This window comes from Lutjanus erythropterus, chromosome 13 (assembly GCF_056507025.1).
Source record: "Lutjanus erythropterus isolate fLutEry1 chromosome 13, fLutEry1.hap2, whole genome shotgun sequence".
NCBI classification, from domain to species: domain Eukaryota; kingdom Metazoa; phylum Chordata; class Actinopteri; order Lutjaniformes; family Lutjanidae; genus Lutjanus; species Lutjanus erythropterus.
In genome coordinates this window covers 10,694,730-10,719,877 of record NC_139329.1, presented here as the reverse complement: position 1 = coordinate 10,719,877, position 25,148 = coordinate 10,694,730, and the positions used below count along the sequence as shown (strand labels likewise).

At 39.9% G+C, this 25,148-nt stretch overlaps 1 protein-coding gene across 1 annotated transcript in view; it reads left to right on the top strand.

The window, feature by feature from the left end:
• cdh13 (cadherin 13, H-cadherin (heart)) overlaps positions 1-25,148 on the top strand; it is a 452,332-nt gene that overhangs the window by 117,785 nt on the left and 309,399 nt on the right. The window contains exon 2 of the mRNA XM_084734875.1: positions 17,819-17,939. Within this exon, the coding sequence (XP_084591001.1) occupies positions 17,819-17,939 (121 nt within the window). The remainder of the gene's footprint in view (positions 1-17,818; positions 17,940-25,148) is intronic.

Here is a 25,148-nt window from a genome sequence, read left to right as displayed (position 1 = left end):
AGCTTGCCAACTAGAAAAGGGATTTGAGCAGACTGACGGTGAGGACATGATACTGTCGGGGTTACGCCAGCTCGCTTACCGCGCAACTCTACACCCACCCCGGGGATGTTGGATTTGCATCACAATGGGAGCTGTCTTCTTGAATAAAACGTAACGCTAAAAGTTTCAAAGTCAAATCAGTTGTATTGGCCATGTTTACACCCTGTCATTGTTTGATTTGATCACAAGTGGACAGCTCAAAGTATAAGTGTGAATGCTCTGGAGCTACAGAGATTTGTTGAGTAATCAATTGAACAAGAAAAGAACAATAGTTTCCAGCTATTTGTATGAATGATTAATCATATTATTTATTTTTCAAGCAAAAATGTCAATCATTTGCTGCTGGTTCCAGCTTTTCAAATGTGAGGATTTGCAGGGGTTTTTTGGTCATTTTTGACAAGAGTCTTTGAGTTTTGGACTGTTGGTTGGAGAAAAGAAGAAATTTGAAGAAGAGATGTTCCAATACAATTATTCCTTCCTGATTCCAATACCTGAGCTTAGGTATTGGGGAGTTTGTTTTCTCTCACAACCAAGTCCACTCAGGGTTTTACTGCTGATCCCCACAGAAACAAAAACTTATTTTGTGCATTCATAATGTGCAATATAAACACTGGGTACCAAGGGTCAGTCAGTCACTCAGTAACACCGACAGGTTTGCAGCATCAGTCTGAGCTCCACCAGCACTGGCAACTTCTGGAGAAACTCCAGCTGGGAAATAAACAATCCACTGGATTATTCCTCCCTCTGACACAGACACTGGGGACCTCCTGCTTACCACAAGCTGCCTTCACTAACAGATTTTGCAACATGATCTGATGCCAAGGTAAAGCTGCCGTTTCTCTCCTCCACTGACCATAAAATCTGGCACACGGGACGTTGCTGGGAAGTAGTAGAGTCCCAGTACTTGCCGCAACCTGATTGCATTTCAGGCAGTATCTGAGGAAAGTCCCAATGCTGGTATTGGTATCAGAACAACCCTAATTTGAAAACTTCTCTTTGGGCTCCTGGAAATTGTGATGAGCATTTATCTCAATTACATATCAATTTAGAATCTAAACTATTAATCGTGAAAATAATAGCAGATTAATTAATAATAAAAATAATTGTTAGTTGCCATGCTAAACCCTTTTTACACAGAGATCCTGCTATATTGCTGCAACAACAGCTGATGTCTACACCATGTGCGTTTTCACACTGAGCCAAGCAGCCCAGACAAGAAGTCGCTCCACTGCGTCATTGGACAACAGCGCATCGGTCAACTAGCGATTCTGCCCGGTGGCTCGTTTATAATCACACACAGAGCTGATGTCATGTCACGTCATTCCCCTCCCTCTCTCTGGTTAAACACAGCTAACAAATATGTGGAACAAGTTTGCAGTTTAAAGAACACTGTCACAGACAAACAGACAGGGAATGTTTAACACAACTGCGTCCTGACTCATCGTGCTGCCCTACCTTTTCACACAGATGTTGATTTGGCTCTGTTTTGGCTCAGTTACAGATCAGACCCCCTGTTCAGCCTTTGAACTTTTATACAGATGGCAAGGCGGAATAGTGCAACAGTCCCGCCTTGAACAGGTTGCGTAGAAAGGGCTCTAGAATGCACCCAAGATGCATTAAGGATGCATTGAGATCTGATCGCACAGATTCTTTTAGCAGTGTGTACGCAAATACATCCTGGACTGAACTGAAGGACTCACACAAGGCCTACATGTTTGTTCATATATAGAAGGGGAAGTGAGATCCATTCACAAGTGGTCACTCATTCATGCATCTGGAGACACATTCTAATGCCAGGTGCAAACTGACGTAGTTAGAGCTGTCCACTTGTGATTGGATCACCCAAGATGCATTTTAATGCCAGGTGTAAACAGGCCCATAGTGCTGTGAGAGAAGTCTTGATTATGTGGTATCCTGTGCCAGGAAGCCTGTCAGATGTTTTGAATGAGTCACCAGACCAATAAGCTGTCGTCCTCCGCTCCTCAAGTTTTGATGAGCCAGGGAAGTGTGCTTGCTGTAAGCTCAGCTCTAAGTACATCTATGAATAGAAATAGTTAGGTAAATACATGCCTTATTTTCAATCTCATGCATTTTTCTGTGACCACACTGTGCTTGCACTCATTTTTCATTCATTTTTGTACATCAGCTCAGCTTTGTGTTTTAACTCCAGGATCTACTGATTGAAATTTACAGGTTTGCAAAGTTCAATTTTCTTCAGCTGATCTGCGCTTTTCTGTATTTCTCAGAACTAAAAAACTAAAGCGTTATGAGGATGTAGATAGGGTTTCTTTGGGCTACTACGCCACATGTACCAGTTCAGTTCAAACTCAAACCCATGCTGTGCCACTGTCATATGTCAAACTGGATAGATGTTACTTCAGAAAAGAACAGATTTATTATGACTGTTGGTTCCACCACAGCAGCATGAGTTAGGACTCAGCTCACTCATGACCACCTACATTCAGGGGGGGAACTTCCTCCTGAATTAGGTTTTGTTTGCTCACGCAACACACTTTGAATATAGACCATGCCCACATAATTAAATACATTTTAGAAGTCTTTCCCAATCAATTTACTGGTCAGGCAAACATTTGTATGTACACATGGTTATCAGTCCTTCAGAGCTGTCATGTAATAACTGATGGATTTATACACTATAGTATTAAAAATAATGATACCCTCTGTCCAAACCTATGCTTAGCTTTGAGTGAGATAAGTGGGCTGTGTAGTACTTGAGCATTTTTTCACCAGACATCGTTTTACATAAGCTTTGGCTGACTGTACTCTAATTGACCCAACTTTAACAATGGTTTTTCACAGGACTTAACAGTATTTTTGCAGGCATTAGCCCACTTCTCCCTGCCTCTGCACCCTTAATGTCTTTGTGTTTGCCTCACAATTTTTCTGCCTCTGCGTTTCCCTTGTTCTTTAGCTTTCTCCTTTATTACTCTGGGAATGTTACATTCACACAGTGACAACAGCCACCCACTAGCAGCAGAGGTGCTTTTTCTCTCCTCTCCCTCCTCGCTTGGCTGCTCTTCCTCCACGGCGTGGCTGTGTGTTTACTGCTCCAGTGTTGTTTTACAGGCCCAGCAGGTGTGGCCAGGGTTCGGCAGCCCGGGCCGGGAACCAGATGGTTTCATGACTCAGGTGCTCCATGCCTGGCTAACCTGCCAGCTGCAGGTGTCTGAGGCCCAGCCTGATTGATTCTCTCTCTCTCTCTCTGTCTCACTCTCTTGACTGGCTCTCTGGCTTCTCAGGCTGTGCATGTAGCCAGGCCTGGACGGGTCAGCCAGACCTATACCGAGGTGTGTGCACTGACATTTACCTTGATGCAGACTGAGGCAATGCAAGATTGAGGGGGAAAAGGGAAATGTAGGGTGGGGAAGGAGAGACGGTGGCTGGATGAGAAATGTCATGCTACTGGCAGGCTGTCTGGCTGACTGGCTGGATCGTGGGCAAAACATCCAGCATGCATGCAGAGGCAAAGACACATGCATGTGCAAATGCTAACACTGAAAAAAACTGAAATGCATGGAGCCTTTCATTTCAGACAGACATGTAGGCTGACACACTTACATACAAATCCTGTGTACACAATAGGTTTCGTTTACCATGGGGACATGTCTGCAGTATTTTTAAAGGAGAAATCTGTAAAATATTTAGTGTACTTTATCATAAAATGGCCATGAGGTCATCAAGGTTAAGGACACATGCTAAACTGAATTTGCTTCACTGACAATAGCACTATAGCTGTGGTGTTCTCCCTTAAAATTTATATTCTGGGGCAGAATAGCTGTCTTAGTTTGCCCATTTGCTCTTAATTAGAGTTCAAATTAATACCGAATATCAGCCAAATGAGTGAGTATCTGTTTATGAATCAAATGAAATCATTAATATTCTTTCAAAAGAACTAGATGTTTTGCAATGGTTAAATTAAGCAATGTGTTAATGGAGTTTGGCAGGCAGTGAGACAGGCAGTCACTGAACTCCAACTCCAGAGTTTGTTTTCAGGATAATGGGCTTATCTTTACATTGACAGACAAGTGACATTTATAAACAGCTGATCTACTTAGAGTGGAGGACTCGTCATTACTTGTTTTTGTCAAATTACAATGGTGTGCTCATCCTGCGTGGCCAACTTCCTGAACTTTGAGCCGGGGCAGGAGGGGGTAGGGGAAATACTCGCTTAAATCATAGATGGTTTATAAACTCCAACTTACTATTTTGACTGCAGTAGTCAATTTTGGACATGCAATTGCTACATATTGCTCCTTTAAGTACAAAAATAATTTGTTAAAAATGTTCCAAAAAATAGTGCTAATAATAATGCTAAAATTAAATTAGACAGCATCAAAACAAAGATGCTCAACTTAACATCTAAAGGTAAATTTGATTTATTATCTTTAATTTATCCTGTTAACATTTGTTAAAAAAAACTTCACTTTGATGAGCAAAAAAAATAAACAGAGCCTCAGTTGTTTTTACTTAAATGTACAAATTTAATACAACACATGTGAGCGCAGAGAGGATCTTGGTACAGCATATACACAGGGGCACAGTTCATACCAAAAGCTTAAAGTAACATAACATTTAGTCAGTTTTATACAGAATGTCTCACATGACAACAGATGAGCCACAATGTGTCTGTCTGCTCACTCTCATGAGACTGGAGACTCTGTCATGGTCCCTCTTATCAGTGTAGAGGAAAACTCCTAACACAAAACGAAAGGCACTGAGGCCTCTCTGGTCAGCCATATGTGAGGCACAATATATATCAAGGTTCTCATTTCAATGATTAAAAGTTTCACTTTACTCATACATTTTCCAACAGATTTTTTTTTAGGGTAGTGATATTGGCTGTTGTTATTGCTGGGCAGAGAGACATGCACTAGTGCTACACTAGATTTTGGCACCGTTTGATTGATTGTCATGGTGTTGCAGCTGTGGATGTGATGGATGACTGGTACTTGTGCTGTTGATGTTTTGCATTTATGTATGTATGCATGTTATGTATTTTCATCTTGTAGACTCGGTAGTAGTCTACACTATTCCTTTTTGATGTGCCGATGCAATGATTTTGCTGATCTCCCATAATTACAATGGAAATTATTCATACATGACAACATGGGGAAAAAATTTAAAACCTATGGTATTTTTGTCCCATGATACTTTGCCTTCTACTTCCAGCTGGTTACTCAAGGCTTGTGCTGCGTACACATTGAAATCATAATGGGAAAAATACTGTAGCTAACACAGCACCTACAATAATTTAACATGTTTGAAACAGTAAATAGTGAAGCTGTCTGTTTCACTGTTTTATATTGATATAAGATGAGATATTCCTTTATTAGTCCCACAACGGGGAAATTTAGTGTTAGAGCAGCGAAGTGGATAGCAAAAATATAAAGAAGAATCAATTAAAAAATATATAAAACTTAAAATTATTTATATAAAAATATGAACCAGAGGACATATAAAAATAATTGAACAATTTAAACAGTGGAAATATAAAAATTAAAAACAGAAACACTGTAAATGGTGGAAATTCAAAATAAGAACAGTATACTGTATACAATATAGGGAAACTCAGACACTGAATTTACATGATTGCATGCAGGATATATTCATATTGCACATAGAAGGATGATAATACACCTGACTGTTGCACAGTGACGTACTGATATTAGTATAAGTATTGATAGTGCACACTGTATGATTGAAGTATTGAATACTGAATAACATAAAAATTCACCTGTGTGAAAATATTCCACAGTATGAGGTAAAAATTACAGCTGAAAAAAAGTATTACTACTGCACAATTTATTTATGAAGTGATGTCCATTAGATGGTCATTTCCATGAGAAATAATAAAAAAAAATGCATTATACTATTCATTGTCTTATCATGATCATTTTGACCAGAAGAGACGTGATCAATTTAAGATGTTTCCACCATGTCAATTTTGACCTCATATCAATCCCACTGTTACATTGCCTAAAATCTTATATGTTGAAGACTGTTTAAAAGCGTTTTTCATCAGAGCCCTTTGTCCACACAAAGTTCCATCCTTCATGGACACACTCAGAGAAATCCACCCACAACACTGAAGAACATGCACAGAAGAAGACATGACAATGCTGCATATAACAGTACAGCAGGGCTGAGCTACATAACTTGAAACTATTTAAGTGGGTATGAAGGTCACAGTGATACTTATTCAGTTCCATGGAAAACAATTTGTCAAAAATTGCAGACATATCTTAAACTGTACATTGCAATTTTCTTTTTTAAATTAACACTATTATCATTATCATTATTATTATTATTATTGGTAATTGAAAAAGAGAGAGCTGTAGGCTAACAGTCTATACTTACAAAATGAATCCAAATATACGGGCTGTCCAGTGTTTATGTTGAAGTTTTCTATTTGCTGTAGAAGCTCAGAAAAAAAATAACTGACTGTTATAAATCTAAATAATAAAGACATTAGAATGCATGAAAGACACAAACTCTGACAGAAATATCTTCTCTCTTCTTTCCTTTGCCTTTCTTCTACTGTCTGATTGAGTTTATTCACACAGACACACACACACACACACACACACACACACACACACACACACACACACACACACACACACACAGCGTGTTCATGTACTCAGACATCACTTCTAACAGCTATCACGGCCTCCCTCTCAGACTCTCTCCCCCTTCACCTCTTCAGCAAATATCAGCCATAGTGGCCCTCTCCATCTCTATCTATCAGATGCGTTGTGGATTCCTGAGGCGGTATTGATTTCGACCAGAGGTGACATTTACTGTGCGCTCTGCCAAGTCATTGCCTTAATCACCTGACTGGTCCTTCACACTTGAACTGAATCAGGTGTCAAACTCTCAAGCGATGAGCTGACCCATTATTGCTCCCCCCGTGTGAATATGAGTTGACCGACATCATAGCGGCAACAACAACAGCAACCAGAAGCCACTCAGACATGTCCTCTAGTCATCCGCCTCTCTCATTTTAATCAATACTGCTGGCTACACGTTTCTGTGTAGTACAGATAGTGTTTCTTCATTTACCTTTTTACTACGCTGCAGAGCATTGACCTTGAGATAATGATAGCGTACATTTTGTCCCAAATAAAGTTCTTGTAAAGTCTTGGTATGTTTCTTTGTTTCTCTTTTGTTAGTGGGAATGGATCCTATAGTGGGACAGTGTGATCTATCTAAATGCTGGAGGTAAAGTGTATGGATCTTTTCTCCTGATTGAGCATTCCTTGGCTGCACTTAGAGTGCTAACATAAACCTAAAGACCAGCTCTCCAAGTGGCTGTCAATAGATAGCTGTATTTATTTCTCCCCCATGCAAACTGATCTATATGAAACCAATCCAGCCCCCACGTCTTTTCTCCCTCCTTCAGGGCTCCTACAGTTTCTCATGGCTTTCTTTCTTTCCCCTCTTCATTTAAATAGAATACTGCTTCATTTTGGTCCAGGTCAATGTTTCCCAGCCAGAGGAAGCTGTGGGAGCAGTAGCCAGGGGATGCATGGAGCGATTGTGGAGCAGCTCAACTCATTTGATAAGACAGCTTACAATTAAACAAAAACTGTGTCCGCTGTATAACATGAACAGTGTTAGGATGGATAGCGCGTAAAAACTAAGCAGAGATGTTGAAACAGTCAGCTTAAAGTAACGGACAGGTCATTGGAATAGATAGCTAACCAGAGAAACCAGTTGAAATAGATAGCTCAAAGGGATAGTTCAACCAAAAATGTAAATTCAGTCATTATCCACCCACCCTCGTGCTGACTGAAAGTCGGGTTTAGCTTTTAAGTCCACTGCTGGAGGAAATCAGTGTTGCAGAATTTCCCAAACAGTTTAAGTGAATGGTGACCAGTTTTCAAAAAGTAAAAATACAACAGAAAAAAAACATAAAATGCCTCCTTAGTGCTTGTCTGGTGTAATCCGAGTCTCCTGAAGCCCTGACATGCCAATTAGACTTAAAAGACATCATTTACACTATGTTTTTAGCCTAAATCTTCACTGTAGATCTTTAACTGGGAGCCAAGTTCACAAGTATGTGTACAACATCTGAACTGGGTGAATGGGGCGTGACTTAGGCTCTCCATTCAAATCAACACAGTTGGAAAAGGATGGTGTTGATGAAGAGGTATCATATATCTGACAGGGTTATGTGTTGAAAAAAAAGGGGTTGGAAAAGATCTAGACAATCAATAACTTACTGTGATGTAAGTTTTGATATTACTGAGCAGAATAATGTATGTATCATATGAGGGAAATCATTATGATGAATAATACATTACAGTGGAAATCAGAGGTCTGATGGACATATCTACTGTTAGTTAATTTATGTCTGATAGTATTGGATCCAGATGCTCCAGATTCCAGTCATCCTGTTCTCTGACACTCTGGATTACTGGCCTGTTTGCAGTTTTTCCTCTCACTTCGTCCAGACATGGCTCTAAACGCTCACAGATTTATTTATCTCTTTGGGTCTGCGTAGATCATCTCATTAAGCTGGTGCACAATACACAATTTTCAGGATTGCTTGAGCATGATAATTCTTCCTGCCGGATAGATATTGTTTTCGTGCAACCAAGACTCTTTGTTTCCCCAAGACCGGACCAGGGTAATCCCTCCATGTAGCACTGTTCTGGCAAAGTCACATCGAGCCAATCAATGCAGAACAATGATGCCTTCACAGAGACATCAAACAGGCAAGATACTGGGGCTGAAACACAAAGAAATCAATTAATGTCTAATTCTCATTTCTCATTGAACCCCTCAGGGGAAAACATATTCTGAAGTACAGGAAGAAGTTATTTTTGTTCTACACTAACCGCACGCACCATTAAATCTTGAGGAATGCCTTAGTAAGAAAAGACTTTTGTAATGTGTTAAACCTGTTGCTGGGAAACGTGTAGTGCTGTACAAGAAAAAGAAGATTATGTAGCCAAGAGGTCAGCGAAGCACCACAAGCTGCAGCATGACTTCAAATGTAACTGTTTTATGAGGCCAAACAATATTTTAACCAGCAGTCTTTTTAATGATGGATGATGCAATATGGTTAGTATAAGCCTTCATTTAGAATGAGTGGGGATATAGCTGAATATGTGACCTTTTCTAATTTCGAGTATGTTTCATATTTTTGTCAAATGTGATGTTCCCAGTTTATATTATTATTAATCAGTAGGGTGACCAGACGCCCCTGTTTTCCAGGGACAGTCTCCAGTTTTGGTGGGCTGTCCCCGGCTGGAGGTCCCCGTTGTGGACTGTGTGTTAGAGGGGGGCTACTCTCTACAGGAGCTTAATGTCACACATCACTACTAAATACTGTATTGAATGATCAGATATATAGACTAACCTGCAGCTAAACTTGCTGAATATGTCGCTCCCCTCAGTTTTTATGGAGCTTTAGAGCTCATTGTTCAATTTCACAGCTTTCACAAATGGCAGACAGATTGACTGGCTAAAGAATCAGATTTTCCACATGAACTGTTAAGACCAAAACAGCCAAAAAGAGAATAAATACTGGACTTAAATTCATCAAGCCAGAAACACAACTACAAATGAACAATAAAGTTCCTTTGTGACTGCTTGATGTGTAACTAACTGTCTTCTAATGTAACATTCACTATATCCACTCAAAACTGGATTATTATCTGTGATTTAAAAAATAATGAATTACTGTAGACCGACCACCAGTAGCTTCAAGCAGATCCAGGTCATGATGAGATAATAAAAACAAACTTGACAGATTATTAGATACAAACAAGCTCTTTATAAAACTTCAGACTGCTCCTCACATGCCTGCCTATAAGAAACTGCTGTATTTACATTATAATTTATGGGGTTTTTTTGGCCATAGCATGGTTAACTTCATAATGAATGGTGCTTACAGGTTTCGGTGCAACATATGCTGACATCCAGACAACATCTTTTCAGAGACGTCCCTGCTTATTTCAGCAAGACAATGCCAAGACACACTCTGCATGTGTTACAACAGTGTGGCTGCATTATAAAAGAGTTTGGGTACAGTACTGGCCTGCCTGCAGTCCAGACCCGTCTCCGACTGGAAATGTGTGGTGCATTATGAAGCACAAAATACAACAACAGAGACCCTGGACTGCTGAGCAACCGAAATTGTATTTCAAGCAAGAATGGGCAAGAATTTTGCTTTAAAAACTTCAACAATAACTGCCCTTTCTGAAACATTCACTGAGTGTTAAACGTGTGAGTGTCCCAATTTCTCTGGTACAGTTTGAACATTAAATATTTTGTCTTTGTACAGTATTCAATTAAATGAGGGTTGAAAAGCATTTACACATCACTGCATTATGCTTATATTTTACATAGTGTCCCAACCTTTTAGAGCTTGGAGTTTGTACTTTATCAGATATTTTTCTAAAGATTTTGTCATTTTGTCCACTTTCTCCACATCCAGGTCAGTATCTTGCTACCACAATGTAAAAGGCAAACACACGTTCATTACAAATAGGCTTACAAGTCAAACTTTGAATCAGGCCCTGTGGGTACACACACGTCTGCTAATATTTTACTCACTTAGCAACAGAAGTGGTTGTTTGTATTCATCGCACACATAATCCCTGTGTGCCGATAACTTAAATCCCACTATACATAAAATGGCAGACAGGCTTGAACATATATATGAATCAGATCCTTTCATGTGTGCTGCACGTGGCACTGTTGTAAAAGTGAAACAGGTGCACAGAAACATGCCTGCCCACAGACACAAATGGAAAAGCTGAAAGAAATCCCTGATACGGATCTCCTTTTTGTAAAATAATGTCCTCACTATGCGTCTCTCCATCCTTTGAGATTATATTTTTAATTAATTCTTCTAATGTGAAAGGGATTGTTCAGAGCAGTAAAAGATGAACATTGTTGATAAAAAGCCTTGATTCATTCTGCTCGGCTCGGATGATATAACCTTCACAAGTCTAGTACATTCTTAAATGGTTTCCTGATGGAGAATATTGCCCACAATAATAGTCCCCTTTGCTAACAACATTGTCATTAGCATTGCGTTGCCTTAATGCTTTCGCTGTCCTACTGTGAGTCACTGGGGCTAGATTGTGATATTTCCCCCTTAATGGACATTAAAATGGGTGTTCATGTTGTTAAAGCCTGCTGAGGGCTGTGTATAGTGTGCCGTGTGTTAGCAGGTACCCACACTCTCGTGTGTGTGCATCACTGTGTATGTGTGCATATGGTAATGTCTTTTTCAGCACTGGCATGTTTGTCCCATGTACCCTTGCTATGCTGAAAGGCCTCTGGCCCCTTTAGTCAACCTGATTGAGTTTATGGACCAACAAGCATTGTGTCCCACCCTGTCAGGAAGCCTTGTGATGGGATTGAATTACCATTTTGACACCTGCAGGAAAAGCACTAAGTCCCCTGGGTGCAGTGATTACTTTGCAGGGACATTACATGTAATGACCTATATGGCTGAATGTCTGCCAATGCTTGTTCATCACGCAGACAGATCTCCATAGACAGCAGAGACGCTGCTGTGTGAAAGCCTTGTAACTTACATGATGTCTCATATAACTGTCAGTCCAAATCCAGTGAAATATTTCACATTGTCTCTAATTTAGATTTTTCCCATTAACTCTGAAAATGTTTAAGGTTCCATTATTTCCTAATAAAATAACATGCAGTAGCCATAAATCATTGTTATTTAGTTGTTAACTTGTTTTTAATATCTACTTGAGTATTACTGGCATACTGATAATAGATGAGAGCAGCAGAGTACTTCGCCCTTGCGTCATGCCCCCGCCCCTCTTTGGGTACAAGCAGTCCCTCTAATTCATGGGTTCCCAACCTGGAGTCCAGTCCCCCCTTTGGAAGGAATCAGAAATCACAGGGGATCCTCAACACTTTGTCTGCTCTGAGGTTCTCAAGATAAGGTTTGCACAATCACAATTTCAGGGTTTTTTACATCTCAAATTGAAGCACTTTTCAAGCATTTTCAAGCTTTTCCAGCACCTTACAGCTGTGGTAAATGACATATTTATATACAAGATTATTATTTCACCTCTTCATTCCATTAAATCAGATGTTACTGTGCTATTATCAAACAAAATTATGTTTTGTGATAGAAAATATTGTGTTTCAAAATGTGACAGACAGCAAGGGGTCCCCCAAATTTGATGTTGACCGTTGATTTTTTTTTTTTATTTAAATGTCTAAAAATGTGCTATCATGTGTGCTAGCTAAGCTACTAAACCACTGTGTGGCACCTATCTGTCCATAACAGTGAACTACTTATTGCATGTTATTGAAACATATGTGCCAATTAGCTGTATTGCTATTCCAAGTGTACCTACATTCTTGTCGGCCACAAAGGATTATTTTGTATCTTCATGAGGAAGAGACTGTGACATTCTCTCCACCTCAGAGAGCACAGGTGAAAGTGCAGAGGGTGACGCCAATGCAGCCAACATTAGCCATGCTACAAGTGCTGCTAATCAGCAGAATGAAAATATTCAATGCAGTACATGTAGTAGGGGGACCTGCTCCATCTCAGCTAAGGGGCCCATGGCCTGAAAAAGGTTGAATACCCCTGCTATAAACTATTTACATCTGTGTGCAAAGTGAAACCACTGTCTCTATTTTATTTGCTGTTTGTGCTTAATACCTTTTTACTATGAGCTGAGAGAAGCAGAAATCCGGTCGGTTTTAGCTCCACGTCCCACATCACTTTATGCTGTTTACAAGGTTCATTGTTAGAAGAGAAGTCAGCTCAATTTATGTGAATTATTGACATTAAAATACCCTCTGCTCCCTGCAGTCTTTCGAGTGGACAAACTATTAAACTAAACTTCATTCTAAAGAGCAGCTATTTTATGGCAGGGTTATATTTTTCACAGTAAGAACCTTTTTATTTTTTACAGCATCACTCTTCTGATTCACTTCAATCTACAGGCAAAAAATCAGCACACGTCATTCAGTCAGTAACATCATTAATAAACATGTGTTTTTTTGTTTCTGCCATAAAAGTACATGTCATTTTCGTCCTCTTTGCCATTGGGCTGAAGCCACGCATCTATTCTTTTACTGTCATTTGCTTATTGGGGAAGTAAAAAAAATGTACACTGTTTTGTCTTTTTTTCTTTATGTATTATGTCATGTAATGATAGACAAGTGAAATGAATGGGCTTTAGCAAAGTTTCACTTTAATGCTGCCTCCTTTGTCATTCAGTGAAACAGCCCGTTGACAGAGAAGACAGTTTTGAGTGATTTTTTGCACTGCTCTTGTGATGAGAAACACTTGGTGCTGCGAGTAACTGATGAGTCCCATATTGATCTCTGTAATATTCTTTCAAACATTATTTCCTCTTGTCTCGACGGAAATGATACTTAGTTTCTTACTTTCACTGTAATATTTTCAGTGACTAATGCCCAACACCACTGCACTTGTATCAGTAAGATCAGAGGAAGATGTAAGCATGCTATATACAGGCTAGATACTGTATGACGGACTGTATCTAATTATCATTTTCCTCATCAAAGCGCTGTTGATGTCTCTGAGGGAGTTAGTAAAGGCGGGGTCAAGAGGTATTAGGATGAGCAGGTGGTTGACATTGTGACAGATGGCTCATTTTGGCAGATGCATATTACGTATGCCATACTGTATACTGTGCGTGTAATTACAGATCCTATGTGTCAGAATAAGGCAGCAAATTACCAGATCATCTCTGGAATATTTAGCAAAAATGCAATGAACTTTCCTGTTTCTTAAATTATGTTCTAACAATTAAAATGCAGAATTTACGCATAATAACATGACATTTTAAACAATCACTAAAGGATTACCAAAGGGGGGCAAGAAGGTGACTGTGACCACTTTACCTACTGAGGCATTAAGTCCTGCAATCTATCACCTCCCCCATCTTTCCCTGCTCTATAGTGGTCTAGTCCAGTCTGATTTCAGTCCAATATGGATACCGTCTCACAATGCTGGTGGCATTATTAATGATCAGTTGGTCCCTTCACCTCTGTCTCTGCTTCCTTGTAGTGTTTTACTGATCGTTTCTCAGCACACAATGCAAATCTGACCTACATACTGTAGGGACGGGGGTGTTTCCAGAAAATCATTTGGGTCTGTTGCTAAAATCATCAAGCTTCTCTGATTCAGAGCCGCAGGATCGGCTGCATTTCTGTCAATTTTTGCAACGCACGCAATATTGCTCCCAAAGTGGTCCTTTAAATTATATAATGATGCCAAATAGTAGCTGTTGCCAATACATAAAGAGAGTGAGGTTACTTATTTCTCGACCCCTGTCCGGTGACATCAGGAGAGGGGGATGCTCTCCTCAGAAACTTCTGTACCATCGTTCCGGCCAGGAGTGACGGGCAGTCAAGAGGCTTGTGTTAAAGCAAAACCACCCACATCGCTGTGAGAAGGATTGACGCAGCACCACTCATCATTCTAGAAGAGCCCACGTCCTCTCTGCTTAACCCGTTCTCATCTGAACGCGATACTGTCGTTTTGTCACCTTGGCGTCTCATGCTGAAAGTCATGCTGAAGGCACACATACCTCTGGCTGTATGAGACGCTGCCAGAAGGTGTTAACACTTAGAGCATAGTATTGAAAATCTATAGTCAATTATAAGTACTCTCACTGTACATTACTAAAACATTATTCAATTACAAGTAAAAGTACTGGTGATAGAAGAACTTAATACTTAAAGGTAAGGTAAAAGTACAAAGTGTTCTTCTAAAAAAACTCCTAGGTAGTAGTTACTTTTAACTGGTGATATTTAATTCATTATCAATAGCAGATTCTCAGTGGTCACTCTCAAAGTTTTAAATTTTGTGCATTTTCCTTAACCAATGAAAAAGCTAACAATCAATTATTTATTTATTTTTCTACATTTGAACACTGGTATTGTAAACATCAGTATCTGATAAGTTGGGATAAGACCAGATCTACTGGATACAATAGCATAACACAGGATCACACACGTGGTTCAACTTCTGCACAGCTGCAAGTGATGTCACTCAGCAAGTTGGCCAATCGAATGCAAGCAAGCACAATTCCTTTTAGATCACTTTGTGATATTAACAAGGTTTACTGTTTATTTGGCAACTGTCACAATAAAATACAAAATGGTGCTCTTTTTTGAAAGCATGGCAGTAGAGACCAAAGCTTCACCAACATGCTGTCATGGCCTCGTGTTTTAACAAGTAATTGCAGCACATACTCTGCTTTTTTTTCTGTCTGAGTAGTGACTCATACCTATGATCCAAAACCTGCATCTCTGCACAGGTCTGAAGTTTCAGCCTAGAATTTCATCTGAGCGTTCACAAAATATTTAACCCTGAGACACTACAAGCTTTTAAATTTGAAGAAAATGTAATGTATTGCAAATTATCTTGAGAATTTATCACAGGGCACACAGTCATTCTTACTGTTTTTGCCACCTCAACCTTGCCATTGCAAATATGTGAAAAAGCATCATAAATTTGTGAGAGCTTGCACAGGAGTTGATTCTTTAATGAGTTTTAGTTTTCTTGAACATAAATAACAGAGTCCATAGCTCTGCTGCATTTGTAAATGGGTCACTGTTGAAAATAAAACAACATGAAATGGTAAATAAAAACAATAATGTGAAAGAAACAGCATGAGGCACATATCATTGAATTAATACATCACATATACATACAGCAGGAATTGTTATTTTTGCTCTGCTGTGTATCGCCTCCTACTGCGGGTATGTTTGCTCTCTCTGAGATTTAGTTAAGGCACCACACTTTAAAGTCCGTTTCCATGGGAACACCCACCCTTTAAAGCAGGTTGTTTTTCAAAAGAGGGGTTAAAGTGCTTTTTTTTTCCTGCATAATTTTTAAATTGAATAAATGTGATTTGCAGAGAAAATGGGTCAATGAAAAGTCATGGAAGGCAACGCTGCAGAGTTTTTACTGTGTTTTAATTTGAATTATAAATAACAAACACATTTCATCTTGACCTTTGCATTACAATGTTAAGAGAAAATAAAAAAGCTACTGAACACTACTGAATAAAAGTCATAGTTGATTTAACGTGAGCATAAGTCTGATCCATACCACATCACCACACTACATTTATATAAAAAACTTTTAATTATGAACATAAGAAAAACTAGACACTGTATGTCATGCACTAAGCAGGCAAGGCACGAGCAACTCGTTCAAGTTCAAATAACACAACTAAAGTGACAGTATATGGTCTTCAAAAAAAGTCAACAGAACATAACTCTACTGAAAAATAATGCTAATAAAAAAAGATATTTATGCAACTAGTAGACTTAACAGAATGAGACATGAGAGGGACATTTGACCTGAGAGTGAAAGCCAGTTGTGTCCTTTCCCACTGAAGACAAAAGTCAGATGTTAGGGTGATGGTGATTTTTTTTTGTCTGGAGTAAAATGGGTAAATGAAAGCATAATCCCCCCCGTGATGTCAGAGCTCTTGGTATAGTCCGTGGTTGGACCCACAGCATAAAACAAGGCTCCGCCCTCTGCCCTACCTTTGCCAGACCAGGAAGTTGAACTCAGTAGTCAGGTAACTCAAAAGAAAGATTCATTTAATTAAATCAACTAGAAATATGACAAAACATTGGTAATTCATCTAGAAAATGGTGTATTGTCAAGTGCTTTAAACCAAACAAACTGATGTGTTCCTGTGAACCTCAGGGGACTTTGTACATTGTGCAACACCCCCTGCCATGCAGACCCGAGAAAAAGTACTAAAAATCTTTGGCAACCTTACAGCCTTACATTGTGTGTCTGTGGGCACTGTCCTCAAAAAACTACAGCAAAGTGGTGGAAATGTTAACTTTTGGTTATTAAGCCCAGTTCTGAAGCTAAATGTGTAACTTCGAAGTGAAGTTACTCTTTCAGAACTTCAAAACTATAAAACAAACATTCTGGTGGTTAAGCCCTCAAGTATCCCATGCTATCACCTCAATACACCAAAAAGCAGTGAAAATGAGACCGGTAACTTGATTTAAAGGGGAAATGCTGTGAATTTTCACATCAAAATCTGTTTACAGTTCTCAGTCAGTGCTACTGCGTGTCTTTAAAAAAAGTTGTATAAGGCGGCTCCAGCAGGGGGCCGTGCAGCATTTCATGAATTGCCTCAAGTGGTGTCACTTGAGTCAGCATCAGTTGGTGCTATAGAAACTATGAATTTCCAAAATGAAAAAAAAAAAAAAATGAGGATGTGAAGTTAAAAAGAAGTGAGTTTACCAGACTTCTGTTGCTTCTCCTCATCTCAGCCATGACATTAGCAGCTTGAGGCTACATTATTCACTTCAGGCATAACAAACTCGGGCTCCACTGTGGTTAAGAGAAGAGCTAGGGTTTGACATGGAGGATGAATTTGTGTAATAAAAAATAAAAACCATGTCTTTGGTTCTGGTGAAGCTATTTTAATCCCTTTTTATTGAAAAAAATACCTGCCTATCGTGAGTCCAGTGTTACAAAAGTACAATGCTGAATCAGTAGAGTACTTTCAGTAGCTGAGAACCTTTTTCTGGTAGGAATATTGATTTTTCTTTGTCATTGCATATTTATCTGCTCCAGCCTTATGTTGTTTATTTGGATTAACAGGGATTAGGTCTTTTAAAGAGAAACATATTTATTTAGTTATTATGTCCTGCAGCTTGGGTCTGTCAGGTTTATCTCCACAGAAACCATGTGTTCATGTGTATTATTCTGACCTCTCTTTTGTTCTGTGTGTTGCAGGTTGCCCGTGTGGGTGGCCAAGAGGATGGAGGCCATGAGGGCTGTGTACCTGGCTTCCAGGTCAAACACTACCAGGTGGCGTACAGTGAACCTTTCCAGAAAGGCCAGCCACTTCTACAAGGTCAGTAAAAATGGACAGAAAAGGTTTTCTGCTTTACTTTGAAGTTTCCATTGTTGTTCTGTCTCTCTCTTTCTCTCTTAAAGGGATAGCTCATATTCGTTGATGTAGGGAGAGGCAACAGGGTCAGGGTCAGCAACAAAAGGTATTTTAGACACAAAGGTCCACCTAAAAAAAGTCAACATTAGTTAAAGTGTACACTATATTTATAATATTCATTCATGGCTTTGCTTTGCCATCAGACCGCATTTTCTGATGGGAAACTGACTATATAAGCTCAATATCATTCTTTACAAACCAACCAAACTCCACTGGCGAAATCAGTCATTTTACCTTGTAGAACAATGAGAACTGCTGGCCTTCAGCTGCTGCAGTCTGTTAGATCGTTTGTGTTATTTTTGTGAATTCTGTGAATTCAAACTACCCTTTTAAAACACTGAAGTCACACAATAACACAAATGAACTAACAGACTGAGAAAATAGTAGCCCCATAACCCTTGAGTTCTGTGTGGTAAAATGACTGATTTTGCTCATGGCGTTTGGTTGGTTTGGAGATAGCAATATCTCGCTTCTATAACAGCTGTTTCCTGTAGGAAAGACTGTCTGACAGCAAAGTAAAGCAGTGAACATATTCTAAAAATAGTGTGCACTTAATCTCATATTGATTTTCTTGGGTGGACCCTTTTTTAAGTGACTAAAATTAATTTTGTTGCTGACCCCCATCCACAGCTCTGCTCCTCCACACTGGGGGCATACTGACTGGCATCTACTGTAGCTAATACACAGATTGTGGATCAGTCACTTACAATAATCCAAACTATCTCTTTAATTTCTGTCACTGAACGACACAAGTCTCCATGTGACAGTGCACCAACACATAAAAAGCATGTCTTGTTCCTGAGGATCTGAATAGGGGAACTTAGCAGAGCAAACTAAGGCTCCCTCCAGGTCAAGGTGATGGTCTCTGTGTGTCTTTGTGTCTGTGTGTATGTGTGTGGGGGCTGTTTTGTTCTTTTCGTTCATTAGAATTCATGTGAATTCTTGCTACAACCAGGAGAAAGAACCATCACAACAACAACAATAACAACAACATAATTCATGTCTGCAAATGAATTATTCTCCTTGATTGGATGATATTTACAAAAGTCTTTTTTTTTTTTCTTCTTCTTTTGTTTCCCCCCTGAAGACAGCTTTTGGCTGCTCAGATAACCGTATGCGTGCTGTGCACTCATATGCATGTGTCTGTGCCTCACGACTGTTTTGCTGGAGCTGCTCAGTCTCAGTACACCAGTTACCAGCACGCTCGAGTCAACTTAACCTTCCCGAGAACTCAGTCAGTCGGTATTTTCCTTTTTATGCATGAATTTGGTCTCAGCAGGTACATAATCAAAACATGAAAGATTTGAGAGCGAGTTGAGAGGAAGGTCCCTGGGTTCACTGCAGGGTGGTCGTTCCCACGGAGTCTCGGTTCCATCTCTGAGCCAGTCGGGAGGCAGCCTCATCACCCTTTTGTTACTGCAGCGGCCACTCCCGATTCCCCGCAGACTTTTCAACTCTCAACTCCATATTGCTGCCACAACTTATTGGTCCAGTCGGCTCCTGTGGGACCCTGCGGCAGTGCCTACCTACACAGCTCCGCTCCGTCTCCACAGAGATCAGCAATAATGTCTCCTAGCTAGCAGTCTGCTTCTCTGGGGTTGTAAGTTATGGCTGCAGGCAGGTCTGTCTCTCCACAGAGATCGACAAGGTGCAGCCGGCTAATGGCAGCTTTTCTACAAAGCTGAGGAAGTTTTCACTAATTCATTTGCTCAATAATTCATTGGCTTTCGCACTGACTTGTTGTTTTATTTGTACAATATGATGAAATACAATGGAAATATGTAAATGAAAACGGGAATAATTTATAGGTTCTTAATGCAGTCTGTCATTTATTGTGGAACTTGTTTTCATTCCTCTCATTATTCAGCCGCTTCTTTATTTATTTCATCATCCCATTATGTTTCAGTCTATATTATGAGGCTACATTGGTAGAATTTCATTAACTGCTTCAGTGACATGCACATAATGTGTTACATCGATATACACAGGTAAAACACACTTGTTTTAGAACTGGAGTGTCACACAGTACTTGTAGAGGTGTTCTTATAGGGGGATATTCAACTTTCTTTGTTTGGGGTCCACTTTTGGAAAATGACAGGAGGACAGGGGCCATGTAAACACTAAAATAAACATTAAAAGGACCATAGCATATCTTTCTAAATTCTTACTTTCAAAGTATCTGACTTTTTAACTTGCCTTATTAACTTGGTACAAGGATTGACAAATAAATCAGATATTTTACTGCATTTAATAATTGCAGCTGCATTTTAGTTTGAAATGCTTTGTTAACCTTTGAAAGTTTACACAGTGTTCTGCGCAACCTTTTTTCCGCTTCAGCTAATTGTTTCCTCTGCATAGTTCACTCATCCCATCATACAAAACCAACATATCTGTCCCTCCATCCTGGGAAAAACAATGGGAATCTATTTATTTTCATTATAAATTAGAAAATACTCAGCGGGCCGCCTGCCATATTTGGCACACAGGGTCCAAGCTGACTATCTCTGTTGGGTAGCATAAACTTTTTGCAAGTGGCACTGCACTGACGGACAGCTTTCCCAACTGAAAATACATACTTTCCTACTTCAACGACAAAATATGACAAATCTGAGCATTTTTTTCCCTCAATCTTCTTTTTCTTCTTTTTCAGCTTTATTGTTTTTGATTCGGTCAGCCAGTGAGGCATTTTGTCATCTGGAGGTTCAGCGGCGCGTGTAGTCGGAGACAGAACTCAGTTCTGCTTTAGTGCTCTGCTCCGGGACGACAGAGTGGTTCTATTACCTTGAATATGCTCCTGTCAGCAGAAACACCTTTCACCGTGGGGGGTCCCACCGCTCACAAGTTATGGACAGAAACATAGGCATGCCTGTGCTCACACACACACACACACACGCACAGAGTAGAAGCATAAATATGTGTGTGTGCGTATAGTGGATTTAAAAGAAGAATCTGAGACGCGCGCACAGATAGAGGCTGGATTGCATGCTGTATACTGTGTTGATTTATAGCTGCAGAACAGAAATGCTATATGGTTTTTGATCATTTTGAGTGTCTCTTAAAGATTCAAAGCACTTCTACAAATGCAGTGCCACAGGAGGTACTGAAGCTGAACGGCACACTCAGAAACAATAAGAGCATGATGAAAAACAACACATGAAAGAAAACTACAAAGGAAGCAAAACAGGGCACATGATTTCAGCATTCAACTTGAAAGATGAGTGATCGATATATAATATATATATATATATATATATATATATATATATATATATATATATATATATATATATACACAACACTTGTACGAGTCAATCAGATGCAAGTGTTGCTTCATAACAGCGATCAACGTGAAATAACAGTACTGTATGTGGACATGATGTGTCTGCTCTTGTGTATGGCAACATGTATAATTTCAAAGAAAAGTAAAATTGAAAGCCATTTGTTAGCACAAATTGTTTGGTGTGTTCACCAGTACGTATGTATGGGGAGAGCAGAGCATTGATACTTTTGTACCTTCCCACCATCCATTCTGTTAAATTTGAACAAATTGTCTGCTGAGTGTGAGCGTGATTCATACAGAGTGCCAGAGGCTGCAGCCAGGCCCAGTGACACATGCAGATTTATGTAAATTCTGCTCAGCCCCGTGCCACCTGCTGTAGACCTCTCTGTGTAATTACCAGTGGAGGGGCGGTCTGTTAGCGAGAGATACCTGTTGGCGCAGACCCGGGTTCAAGGACATCCATCTCAGCTAATGGCCATATCCGAGAAACAAACGCTTACACATACAGCGTGCAAACATTCGCTCTTTCTCCGGCTCTCCCATTTCTTGGTGCTGCTCCTGCCCTCTCCATCGCTCCATCACCGCTGCACATTTCCTCTCGCTGGGTCTTGGTTTTGTTTTCTTTGTCCTCTATTCACTCCACCTATTCCGCTCTTGCTCAGCTGGTCATTGCTAACATGAAAAATTGATGCGTATAAAAATAAAAATGTAAAAAGGAAATGGAAAAGGTAGGTCAAGAATGGCAATGAGGAACACATTTCTCTCTTTCTTACCTTTGACCTAAGAAGACTCGTCAAACATTATGTGTGTATAGACCAATGCACAAACACGTTTTCATCCACAGAAAGCATGTCTAAGACCCTGTTCAGACCTGGTATCGACATGTGTCCTGGCTGATCCAATCATAAGTGGACAGCTGTAACTACATGGGTTCACATCTTGCAAGAGAGTGCGCCTCCAGATGTGTCTCAGGTGACCAGCAGTGATCAGAGCTCACTTATACACTTTATACAAACAAACACTAGGGCTATTTAGTAGTATGAATGTCCATTTACTGTTTTATTTGGCTGTTCAATACGAAGATTTGACTGTCCGTTCCTGTCATTTTAGCTCAACAACACTGTATATCAGCCTACACAAGCCTCATGTTTTACCTGCGCCGTCTGCACCACCTTCAGAGAGGTATCACCAGGATGCATGTTAATGCCAGGTTTGAACTGGGCCTTAGATGCATTGCCTTAATAGAAAATTGTTTGCCCCATCTGTAACTCTACCAGATTGTGTCATTTTTCAATCATTGAAACTGTCAACATTTGTCATGTAAAATCGGTTTCATCCATGTATCCGGATGCACTGACTTAAAGGACACTTGAACTAAAAATCTGTAGATCTGCACTGCTAGATTAAAATGTTTCACAATTAACCTCCCATTGCCTGCAGCCTACAACTCAATTTGAAAACCATCCAGAACAAAGCAGAAATTAATTCCAAAATATAAAAGGCTTAATAGAAAAACCTGGAAATTGCTTTTTTGCCAAGGAGCTGAGTTTAGTCGGGTGCAAGAGATATTTGACCTGATGGTAAGGTATGTCATTTCTGCTGAATAATGAACAAAATGAAAAATGGATACCAATTTATGAAATATCTACGCACAACTGAATTGATCCTTTACCACCGTCGCCATGGGAAAATTCTGTGGATGTAGTATTTCTCTAATGGACCATGCCTCAAGATTGCAGGAGGAATTCGAATGTAGGCTTCACCTTCATACATTTTATAAATAAGTGTCATATTTTTTTAAGATTGTTCCAAATACCAGACAATGTCTCCACAGGGTCAAGGCGCATTAGGTGGGCCAGGCAGTGAATGACATTTACTGGAGGATAAATTAGCTTCTCAGTCCTGAAAAGTTACTTTTCTTCGCTCTTTTCTCTCAGTGAGTCCTGCCATAACGCAGAGAAATACAGCAATGAGACGTATTGATTTTGAGATGGTGTTATAGCTCACCTTAGTTTTGCAAGCTGTTTGTTTCTTGCCTTGCTGCTGCCTTCTCAGAGGTGGCAGCGAAGTTGATGCGGTTTTCTGTCAGGCTGTCGGAAATAATGGTACTTCATGATATCAGTAATGCTGCGACTGTGTTCCAGCATCACTGATAATGTGCAGTATTTCTTATAGGCCTTTTTCTGCATCAGGCCATCATAAGAAGACATGTTCTGTTAATTTATGCTAACCTTAGGAGGAAACGGGGGTTTTGATTTTATGGTGTGCTTGGGAGCTATAGGGCATAGCATGCTGACAGCCAATAAAATGTGGAGAAGAAATGAGGAGAGCCACCTTATCTGTACCCTGCAGAGCAAGACCATGGCTCTGTGAGGCTTTTCTCCAATCCCACCACCAAACATGATTACTCCTAAAAGCATGGTAGCCTTTAGCACTCTCTATACCATCCCTTAATTAAGCATTCCTTAACATTCGACTCCTAAAAAATGCACCTGAAGGATGAGGTCCTCTCCGGGCTTGGCATTATGAGCATTAAGACTTCCTCTTCATGTTCGGCAGCGGTCTGCGGACATGGCGCTCTCCTGGCTGGCACAGGGCCCGAGGCATATTAACTGCATTGAGCTCCACAGACCTCCATGCTGGCACAATCCTTGTCTCTCGCTTGTGTTTCCCTCCAACTTTATCATCGAGGCAATTTAAAAGTACTTGAATTCTGATATAGCCTAGTAGTTTTAGATAAATTGAACAAATGGAACAGCTCTCTCATCTGTTTTATTTTTTGCTTCTCTCCTACTCACCCCTGCTTTCTAAGTTTAGGTGATAAAGTTTGCTGTCCTTCTTGCTCAGAGTGCACAATAATGTTGCTGAGGGAAATTGTTACACCACAAACACACACACACACACACACACGCAATACACACACTTATTTATCTTTCATCAAGTACTCCATCATGCAGCATATGAAAGATGAGTTTTGTGATTTATTGGCTGCTTTAAAGGTTGTGTACTACCTCAGCTGCACTTCATTCAAATGTGTCTGTTGCTCGTGCAGACACAGTCTTTTTCTTTTGCAGTCAGGCCAATAAATGTGTTACACACTGCATTATGTTGGACAGCACATTCCTTCAACACTTGTCACTGTCGCCTCATGAGTACCTCATTACTTCACCATTGCCACTTTAGAGCGGTGGTTTTCAAAGTGGTAGGCTGGCCTCCCCAGGGGAGCTGCAAACAATTTCATGGGAGATTCAGTGAATAGAAATGAAAAAAATATGTTTGCTATTGCATTTGTTGTGAAAAGGAGTCACATAGAATAATCTAAAGCTCATTTTACACTGGGAAAAAAACCCTCAAACATCCACTAATATCTCGCTTTTCTGTTTCGTGGAAAAAGGCTCAGTCGACATTCAATCCAGGGTCAAATGACTCTGCAGTGGTCATGGGTATCAGCTCCAGCGCCGATCTGTAGTGAGGTGATGAAGACCTGTTGCCTCCTTTTTTATATACATGTGCGGCTTGCCTCGGCTCAGAGTAACTCAGAGTAGCTCTAACAGTGAAAAAACATCCTCTAAATTCTTGAAATACCCCTATATTTTGTTCTCTAAAAGCTTTTATTGTGAAGCAGTAAAATCAGGAAATCAGCAGTAAATTTAACACAACTCCTATCCTGCTGAAAGTGAAGCAGTAAAATAAAGCAGATACCTGTAATGCAAACAGCAATAGAAGAGAAATTTCAAACCACAGTGATTCAGTTAGTGACATAAGTACTCAAAGCTGAACTTTTAAAAATGCCTTTTTCTCTGCTCTTCTACACGTGAGGTATTCCAGCAGAC